The sequence below is a fragment of the Cottoperca gobio genome, chromosome 19, assembly GCF_900634415.1.
Source record: "Cottoperca gobio chromosome 19, fCotGob3.1, whole genome shotgun sequence".
Taxonomy (NCBI): Eukaryota; Metazoa; Chordata; class Actinopteri; order Perciformes; family Bovichtidae; genus Cottoperca; species Cottoperca gobio.
In genome coordinates this window covers 5323901-5334748 of record NC_041373.1, presented here as the reverse complement: position 1 = coordinate 5334748, position 10848 = coordinate 5323901, and the positions used below count along the sequence as shown (strand labels likewise).

The window sequence follows — 10848 nt, the reverse complement described above, 5'->3', positions numbered from 1 at the left end:
CCAAAGATATTCCGTAAATGAATCGATACATTTTCTGGTGCTCGACTCGTCATCAAGCCTCCAAGTGTTTCAACACTGGATCCATTCAAACTGTGTTTAATGCCAATTTCAGTCCCAGCACACATGTTCTGCAGAATAGGCTTAAACGTAGTTTACAATAACCTCTTGAGATGATCACAACTCAGAAATCATCTGTTTGTAAGTAAAAAACAAAAACACAAGATGGTTCAACTACAGCATACGTTTACAATGACTTGTTTTTGTAATATTCTTAACAAACGCATACAATAACTTTATTATTGTGGGATAAATACGAGCTTTACCATTTATATATTTTACTGTTGCTGTACACCTGTCTTCCACAGTGTTATATTTCCTTCCTATATTTGAAGTGCTGCATAATGTCTATGTCTTAGACTCTAGAGTTTACCTGTAACTGTTGTGCACACGATGAGAACATACTGAGCCCTTTGTGTTCCTCAGAACCTGCTGAAGTCTGGGACGTGTCCAGAGATTCAGGGTTTCCTGCAGTTCAAAGAGCCCAGTCGTAAAGCCTGGAAGAAGGTCTACTTTTTCCTCCGCCGCTCCGGACTCTACTGCTCCACCAAGGGCTCCTCCAAGGTCAGCAAGTCAAGTCAAACTTGTACATAAGAAACCAAAGACCAGCCAGACTAAATGGATAAATGACACCATTTTAATACACACTGTATTCATTAACCCTCCCAACCCCCCATTCCGGCTGCGACTTTGGAAGGCATCAAAGCCACTTTATTCTACGCGTCTCATTTAATATTTCTGCAAAAATAAATCATTTGCACTAACCAGAACCTGTAAATAAGATTAAATTATGTCCTCCTCGGCAGAATTGGGAAGCCCTAAACGACTTGGCTGTGACCAACAGTCACATAACAAAAATTGAGCGAGTCGTCAACTGAGCTGCAGATTATTCACGCAGAGCAGAGAGGACAAGAGAGGTTTTTAGTAGAGATTATAAAAATGTAAAATTCAATTTGTATAGCATGTGGAGCCCCAATTTTTCTCATATTGGTAACACTTGTAGGCACATGTGGGTGTATATATCTATCTATCTATATACTTATATATACATATATATATATATATATATATATATATATATATATATATATATATATATATATATATATATATATATATATATATACACACTTATACACACACACACACACATTTTTCAGTTGGCATGGCTTCTATCATTAGATAAGAGTGTATGTTTGTGTTTTTGGGGATCAGGAGCCTCGACACCTGCAGTACGTGGCTGATCTGGATGATTTAAACGTGTACACTGTGGTGAACAGCCGTAAACTGTACGGGGCGCCAACAGAATTCACTTTCTGCATCAAGGTAACCACTTCCTCTGGGTTTCACCGAGACAGAGCATTTAGCATTAAAGTCATTGTTGCGGTCGTGGATTATTTAGTCAATATTGTTCACACCTCCACAGCACTGACGGTGATTAAGTAACTTTCTATAACTTAGGGGGAACATGCAGTAGTATACATGCCAGCAATTTACTGCACAGTAGATTTATGTCATAGTTTGGCTGTCAATAGAAAATCCTATTGGATTTTGTCACGCTGTCTGGAACACCTCCAGTTCTGGGAGATGAGCAGCAGCATCTACTCCGACATTCATTCACACAACACACGTGTTTACAGTCACACAGGATAAGCTTAAGGTAAAAATGCAATGTTGTGTATGCACGTTACCATAAACTAACGTAGAGAAAAGGTGTTTTAGTCTTTTTGCTGAAAAATATTAATTGTTGACCATAACATGTATAAACCTCATGTACATGTGGTTTATACATGTTATCAAACAGCTGCTTACTAAGGCTGTACAGAGTAGTTGGAAGCTTCATTCACAATGTCTCGTATGCTGCGCAGCATGTCTATTCATTGTGTATAAACTTGGTACTTGTGCAGAGTTGCAGATAAAGATTAGGCTACTCTCATATTATTAGTGTTAGATTAATTAGATTCCAATCGTGGCTGCGTAGGATTGTTTCCAACTCGTGTGATCCAAACATTTCCAATAACTCTAGAACGTTGTAAAGTCCAAAAGTTAAGATTTATTGAAAAGATGTAATCATTTCCAAAATTCACTTCCACTCGGCACGTACGTGTATTAACGGAGGTCTAACTGCACCATAAAATACATTTTATATAACCACACTAACAAACAAATCAATAAGTTCCACTTTTTGAAGTGTTACGACATCATAAAATTTGCTGATATACATTCGAAGCTTCATTTGACATCTCAACGAGCTTTTTTATATTTTGTGCAGCCTTGCAAAAATCCCGTCCGCACTCAGGACCTGAAGATCCTGTGTGCTGAGAACGAACAGACACGAACGTGTTGGACGTCCGCTTTCAGACTGTTTAAGGTTTTCAGTCCTCTTCTTTCTATTCTACTGTATTTACTGTATATCAGTATTTGGCTAATACAGCTTACATTAGTACAATGCTAAAGAATATCTTCCTCGTCTGTTCAAGTGTAGACAGTCACATTTATTTAGTGTGCTTTATGTTTGTGTGTGCTCAGTATGGGAAGCAGCTTCAGTGTAACTACCAGTTATCCAAGTCGGCCCCACGCAGCCTGGAAGGAACCAAACTCACAGATGTCAAAGTGAGAGCATCAGACATGTCACATGATGTAGAAGAGAAATCATTCTGTAGTGTCGTCTCACATTTCTGCTGTCACACACGCCGTTTGTTTCTCCGTGTGAGCAGTCTAAGTCCGAGGCGAGCCTGGTGGCCATGGACTTCTCAGGGAAGGCCGGCGGGCGGGTCATCCAGAACCCTATGGAGGCCCAGAGCGCAGAGAGGGAGGAAGGACAAGCCTGGAGGGTGAGGACGGGAAAGGATGAGGGGAGGGAGGTGGCTGCAGAGCTAGTAGGGCCAACAGAGGGTGAGCAATAGAAAGAGTGATAAAGAGGGGCACTGATCATGCATGGATACACCTGAATTGGCAAATCACATAAAAGTAAACAGTTTTGACTGAGGTCACAGGTTCTGTGAAATACATGCTATGTTTTAACAAGGTGCAGAGTGGCTGGAGAGCCATGCTGGTCGACTTCATGATGGTGCTTTTCTCTGGCATATTGCATGTTCCCTGAGCAAATGGCTGTTTTATGTTCTGAGAGTCGTAGTGATCATTTATTTATTTACCTGCAAAAGGCTTTGAATTGGAAAAGTCATAGAAAATACTTTCATAAATATTCTTACACGGTTGCATTAGAATATCAGCAGATAAACAATCACTGAGGTACAGGGAATGTTGTCTGTGACCGGTAAACATTCAGGTCCCGTGCCACCATGGATCATAGGTTTTCCTTATATTAGGAAATATGTTTTTTTAAAAGCAAGTCCTAAATTAGTCCAGATTATTTCTGCTGTCTGTCCACTAAACTCTGGTAGAAATGTTGAGTGGCAGGCGAGGCACCTTTCAGACCCTGCGCAGGTATTAATGATCACAGCTGTGTTAGTGCTACAGTGACACCCGTTCTAGTTGCTACTGCAAAGATTAATCTATTAGTCGTGAACTATTAAAATAATCACCAACTACTTTGATAATCAAATGTATTAATCGGTTTGAGTAATTCTTTAAGATGAAAAAGTCCAAATGATCTGATTGCAGCTTCTTAAATGTGAATATGTTCTGGTTTGTGTACTCCTCTGACAGTGAAGTGAATATCTTTTTGAGTTGTGAAAAAAGACGAGACATCTGAGGATGTGTTGTTGAGCTTTGGGAAACACTGATCTACATTTTTGAAGCATTTTTGGACATTTTATAGACTAAACGGCTGATTTATTAATGAAAATAATCGTTAGTTGCAGCACTGCTGTATGCCATTGAGTCTTTTTTTTTCGCACACCAGTGAGATTATTAGCAGAATAAATGTTCTATAAATAAATAAATTTCTTATCTATATAATATTATAAATGGCCTTTAATAAGATCACAGTAGAAGTATGTTACAGTGAAGAAATGGTTTCATCATCATTTAATGTACGGAAAGGGGAAACAAGGGTGCACAGAGGTATTTCATACGAGTCACAGTAATCAGATATTGCCTTAGACTGAAAAGGTTAAACCAGCGTGTTTAATAACTGTTTTATCTGGATTTGACCATAAACGAAATCTGGGACGATTGTGTTTGAACTTACTTTGTACAACGGGGACAAAGGGAAGTAAAGTATCGATCAGAGAAGTCTAAAAGTTTAACACAACTCTAACCATTGGGGAAACCAGAACGCGTTATCTTCTATTTTAATTCAGCTATTATTATACAATTTTAATTGTGCTATATTATATTATTTTAATTCTGCTATTTATATAATGGTACTTCAGACTCATTTACATCAACACTGTGATTATTGTACTGTAAATGCTCTTATTCTGTCTATTCTTGTACTAATTGTTATGTTTTTGCTGTGAAGCACTTTGGGCTGCAATTCTTGTATGAAAGGTGCTATACAAATAAAGCTTATTATTATTATTATTATTATTATTTTAAAATGCAACTCCGTCACAGATCAATAAGACCAAATCCAACAACTATATCATTGTCACAAAAATATCATAAACTATTAAATATTTAAAATGTGAATAGACAGACAATAAGATCCACGCTGTATTAAACCAGAATGATTCTTTAAGGAGGGTAAAATGTAGTGATGTAAAATCCTCCAGAAATGTCTGACCTTGTGACTCTTTCTGTTTCTGCTTCTCTTCACTGATGCAGAGGAGAGAAGCCCTGAGGTGCAGCCTGCCCGACTCAAACGCCACCGCGAGACCGTCCTGTAAGTCCACATGAGAGGAGCCAGAGCCTGATCCCTGGCTTCTGTATAACTGAAATAAATCACGTGTGCTCGCTCACTTCCTCGTGCTCACTGTCTTTATGCGTTTATTTGTAGCCATCCACAAGTCCCAGCCGTGGTTTCATGGTGGCGTGTCCAGAAAGGAAACGCAGAGACTGATAGAAAAGCAGGGCCTAGTAGACGGGTGAGTGGAGGGACTGCAGTAAAGACCCTTTTATAAAACGCTGCGTGCGTCATTTTTTGTCCTCATTTATGACTGAATGCTCAAGAACCTCTCATGGTTGCGGTGATTCACAATTTTTGAAAAACATATTTTATTGATTGCTTTATACCGTCTTCTTAGCGGGCCTCAAGTGTTCAGTAGCAAAAGGATTAAAACGAGCCGTACCGAGTCTGTTGCAGGACACATTTTAGTCTTTGTTGTGGCTCAAGAACTGACATCTAAAAGGTTTGGTCTCATTTTGAACCAGCAAATCTGCAGATTAATCCCATACCTGATATGTTATGATCCACTAAAGGGAGGCACGATATAAGATGGATAAATGCCTGTTTTTGTTATCTTCACCACCGTCTTGGCTGTAAGGGAGCCGGGAGGTTGAGTGAGATTGAACTCTTTGTTTGTGAGGGGAGAGGGAGACTCACCTGGAGGAGATCTGCTCTCTACTGAGTGACCTGTTGTACTATATAAACTCTGACCAGTGCGTTACACTATGTTTGGTACCTGAACTGTTTCTCTGCCTGTATGTGTTTATGTGTAGGATGTTCCTAATCCGTGAGAGCCAGCAGCATGCCCAGTGCTTTGTGCTCTCGCTGTGTTACAAGCTGAAGACCAAACATTACCTGGTGATCCCTGTGAGTTACCTTCGTCCTCTCAAAGAAACTCCATTCTCTCAGGGGGAAACCGTCTATATTGCGCATCCTAACTGTGATTATCTTCGTATTATCTGCAGTGTGAGGATGGAGGCAGGAAGTACTTCACCATGGACGACGGCCTGACTCTCTTCATAGACCTCTTGCAGCTGGTGGAGTTCCACCAAATCAACAGGGGCATCCTCCCCGTCTGCCTCAAACACCCCTGCGTCTGCGTAGCACTATGAAGCCTTTACAGTTTGTGAACTCTTCCCTGTTGCTCCTGTAATGTTACCTCCCCCCTCGGCCTCAGAATCAGGCACCTTCAAGTCTAAAGTTTGAGTCCTAGTCCTCAGATTGTGTTGATATCTATTAAGCACAGCTGATGAAGAGCAGTTTGTCGACTGGATCCTGTGGCAGAGCAGTGCAAAGTGTAGTTTGTGTGATAATGTTATCAAGGTTGTCAGACATGGACTCCCGGGAAGCATTGAAGCATATTGTCCGCCCCTCCTCCACCTCGTTAAGTATTTTTTTATTATTCAGACTTCAGCTCCAGACACTGGTTGTTTTTTAAATTTTTAATTAATGAGCTGCCGTCCCCGTGGCGACGACTTAATTAGCCATGTTGGTACAGACTTTTAGTGCACCTTGATCCATGCAGCCATGATGAGAGGTGGAGGACGTGCAGGCGGTGTGTGAGGGCAGCAGGAGGACGCTTTATTGAGCGATTGGAGCCACCAGAGGGCACTCTGAGTCAAAGCTCAGAAGAGGAATTTATTTGTTGTTGTTTTTCAGCTGTGTTATGTAAGAAATGAACACAAGTGTTTTGTTATTAACATTGTGATATTATAATCGTGAAAATGTCCCAGGTTGCAATCATGTAGCATGTCAATCCTCACTCTTGACTGTGTGAAGTTTTGTACGTTAACTTTCTTATTTGTGCCTTAAAAACATTCTCATATTTTAATTAGAACAAACTTTAAGTACTTTAACTTTCAATGCTATATTTGCACATTGATGGTGAAGAGGAACTGCCTTTTCTTGTGATGTTTAAACAACCAAATAACATGAAAGGGTTTTACATGCAACGTTTTTATCTAGGCACTCTGAGCAAACTGCTGAGGAAGACCATAAGATTTGGTTAAAGCTCTGGAAAAAGCTAGTAAGCAGTTTAAGACCTTTTGGTAACGCTTTATTTTACAGGCTCGTTATTTTCCACATTTAAAAAAATGTAAAAGATTTTCTAAGAAGTTTCCTTGTGAGTAATAATGAGCAAGAAAGGTGAGACATTGCAAGTTTAAGTCAATTCTCATTATAATTATAAAGTCAGCTGAAGTCTATAGACAAATAGAATAAAGTTAATTTCATATAATTAATGCCAAATGACATTTAGTTAAAGGTAACTTTTTGAAAATAACACCTGTAAAATGCAGTGTTCTAACCTTTTTGTTATCGTTGGTTGTGTAAACATGTTTTCTTTTCCTTTGAATATTTGCACTTACTTGCTTTTTATCATCAAGATCCATTTCTTAAAATGTCAGCATACATACACATATTGGCATTATTCATTCAGTCCAAAGTCTACTGTTTTCACACTTTTTAAAAGAATTAATTAGGTTTGTTAGTTTTATATACTTTGAATGTTTTGTGCCCTTCTCAGCCCCGTTTTATATGTTGAATAAATAATTTTCTTAAATTAAAAATATTGTTTATGTAGTTAAATCTAAACCAAGACTATGGAGCTAAATCTGGGCCAATAGAATTCCACAACTAAATCAAAAATAATATTCAACCTGAACACATTTTTCCTACACTTATTGTTAGATTGAATAGATTGTTGTAGTTCAAGATCAAAACTTTAACTTTCAATTGCAATTTATTTTTATTTTCAAATGATCAAAACTAAGCGTCTGGATTTAGCTCCATAGAAAACCCCTCGAAAGTTCTCCCATGGTTTCATTAAAGAATTATTTGAGGTAAACATATCAAACAAAAATGCAAACATTTGGAAAAAGTCCAAAAAAATACAATATATAAATGTGTGTATCAGAACTTTTTCCTCTTTCCTCTGCCATTAGTCATCTCACTATCTGCGAGGGGAACTATTAACAAAGGAGTTTAACTAGCTCCACCTCAAGCAGCTACAGCAGTGACATGCAGTCAGTATCAACTAATAAAGCTATATTGTAATATATCAGTCCCAGGAGACATTTTACTGCAGAACAAATACTTTTACTGAACTTTGAATTGAATTTTGAAAGTTGAATTTTGAATGCAGTATTTTTAGGCCATTGTATTGCTACTTTTATTTAAGTGAAGGATCTGAATAGATTAGATTAGTTAGATCAGTTTAAAATAGAGCAAAATTTGAAATACCAACTGTGGAAATGCATAAAATAAGAACACAATAAGATATATACGGTATGAATACTTCCACCACCGCTGTGTGGCGCGAAAAGTACAATATTGGCTTCTGAAATATGGAATACAAGTATGAAGTAGCATAAAAGGAAATACTCAAAGTTAAATAGCTTTCACCGACTAGTAGTCCAGATCGTCAGCACACTTAGTTATATGATTTAGTTACAACATTTTTTAGATTTACATTTCTATCCTTTTTATATATGCAAGTAGGCCTACACAAGAAGAAAGTACAAGTACCCTAAAACGTGAGTTCCATTTCTCCGCTGGGTAGAAAGATACATTATTTAAACACTTTTGTGGAAACAGTATCTCAGCAGTGCTGCTCTGCCTGATTTAAAGTAGATGATTATAAAACCATCAGCCTAAAACTAGACTAACTAAAAAAGAAAACCTGCCCTGAATCCTGCCAACCCGATTGGTGGAGCCACATAAAAGGCAGCCTGGAGGTTATTGTGGAGTCCTGGCAGTCTGCACAGATCCTCTGCTGGATGGCTGCGAGCTCTGCACTGTGGCTTCAAAAGCTAAAGAGCTGAGGTCTCCGCTGACCTACTCTGTGTCTGTCTGTGTGTGTGTGTCTGTGTGTGTATGTGTGTGTGTGTGGTTAAATACCAGTGTACAGTAACCCTTCCTCTCCACTGCAGCCCTTCTCTGTGGAGGCGTTGCTATGGAAACACGTTTTTAATCTCCTGGATGGCCAGGTAAATGAAGCGGCTGAGAAGAAGACAGACAGACAGGATATGGGTCAGAGAGGCTCGGAACAATTAGGCCTGTATGATCACTGAGGATATCAGCCTCCTCTCAAAGTGGGTTGAATTAAACCGTTCTTTAAAGAGAGCAGATTTATTATTATTTTTAAAGGAGGTGAGCTCTAGTTTTTAACTGGAAGAGTCAAATATTTAGAATTCAAATAGATCTGGGTTTGTGGTTTTGTAGAGTATACTTAATTATCTGATAATATTCAAGTCATCGTACATCTTTTCAACGGTGGATCACATCTGAACCTGAAATCAGAGGCAGAATGTAACTAACTATATACATTTACTCAACTACTTAAAATACAGTTATGAGGCACTTTACTTGAGTATTTACATCTTATGCTACTTTATACTTTTACTGCACTATAATTTAGAAATATTTTACCTTTTACTGCACTATATGTATTTGACAGCTTTAGTTACATTGCTCAATCAATCAAATTCAATCAAATTTATTTGTCTCAGTGTGCTTTACAGACTGTACAGGTTACAACATCCTCTGTCCTTAGACCCTTGCATCGCACAAGGAAAAACTTCCTAAAAGAAACTCCAAAATTAAAGGGGAAAAAATGGAAGAAACCTCAGGGAGAGCAACTGAGGAGGGATCCCTCTCCCAGGACGGACAGACGTGCAATAGATGTCATGTGTACAGGATAAACAACATAGTACAAATACAACATTTGACAGAAATTATGTTGTGTTGGAAAAAAAAAAAGAAATAGAAAGTTTGGATGAATCCAGGAAAATGTCAATAAGGCTTCCCGGTGTCCAGCAGGACCAGGTCAGCAGGCGCTGTCACGATTCATGATCCTGACGTAAACTTTATCAGTGGCAACCTGCCACATGAGAGACAGACACTCCGGGGATGATACCCCGGATGGTGAGTTAGTAACATACATTTACATAAATGCATACAGATAGAGAGGGAGAGAAGGAAGAGAGCAGGGAGGTGTCCCCCGGCAGTCTAAGCCTATAGCAGCATAACTAGGGGCTGATCCAGGGCAAACCTGAGCCAGCCCTAACTATAAGCTTTATCAAAAAGGAAAGTCTTTAGCCTACTCTTAAATGTGGAGAGTGTGTCTGCCTCCCGAACACAAACTGGAAGCTGGTTCCACTGGAGAGGAGCTTGATAGCTGAAGGCTCTGGCTCCCATTGTACTCTTAGAGACTCTAGGAACCACAAGTAACCCTGCAGTCTGGGAGCGTAATGCTCTAGTTGGTTTATAAGGTACTATGAGATCTTTAAGATATGCTGGAGCCTGACCTTTAATTGATTTGTAAGTCAGGAGAAGGATTTTGAATTCTATTCTGTATTTTACCGGGAGCCAGTGCAGAGCAGCTAATACAGGAGTAATATGATCCCATTTCCTTGTTCTAGTCAATACACGTGCCGCTGCATTTTGGATCAACTGAAGAGTCTTAACCGACTTTTTTGGACAACCTGATAACAATGAGTTGCAGTAATCCAGCCTTGAAGTAACAAATGCATGGACTAGTTTTTCTGCATCATTTTGAGACAGGATGTGTCTTATTTTTGCAATGTTACGTAGATGAAAGAAGGCAGTCCTTGAGATTTGTTTTATGTGGGAGTTAAACGACAGATCTTGATCAAAGATGACGCCAAGATTCCTTACAGTGGTGCTGGAGGCCAAGTTAATGCCATCCAGAGCTTCTATGTCATTAGAAAATGCGTTTCGGAGGCGTTTAGGGCCAAGTATAATAACTTCAGTTTTGTCTGTGTTTAACATCAAAAAGTTGCTAGACATCCAAGTTTTTATGTCCTTAAGGCATGCTTGAAGTTTAGCCAATTGATTGGTTTCATCTGGTTTAATTGATAGATATAATTGGGTATCATCCGCATAACAATGAAAGTTTATAGAGTGGTTCCTTATAATATTGCCCAAAGGAAGCATATATAAGGTGAATAGAATCGGTCCAAGTACAGAACCCTGCGGAA

The 10848-nt window shown here is 38.9% G+C and overlaps 1 protein-coding gene across 2 annotated transcripts in view; it reads left to right on the top strand.

The window, feature by feature from the left end:
• Window positions 1–7532, top strand: part of grb7 (growth factor receptor bound protein 7) — a 22932-nt gene extending 15400 nt beyond the window's left edge. For both annotated transcript variants that reach the window (XM_029456277.1, XM_029456276.1), the window contains 9 exons: window positions 484–621; window positions 1273–1383; window positions 2330–2428; window positions 2587–2670; window positions 2775–2891; window positions 4789–4846; window positions 4961–5048; window positions 5623–5716; window positions 5815–7532. In XM_029456277.1, the coding sequence (XP_029312137.1) occupies window positions 484–621; window positions 1273–1383; window positions 2330–2428; window positions 2587–2670; window positions 2775–2891; window positions 4789–4846; window positions 4961–5048; window positions 5623–5716; window positions 5815–5961 (936 nt within the window). In that variant the 3' untranslated portion in view covers window positions 5962–7532. The remainder of the gene's footprint in view (window positions 1–483; window positions 622–1272; window positions 1384–2329; window positions 2429–2586; window positions 2671–2774; window positions 2892–4788; window positions 4847–4960; window positions 5049–5622; window positions 5717–5814) is intronic.
• The last annotated feature ends 3316 nt before the right edge of the window (window positions 7533–10848 follow it).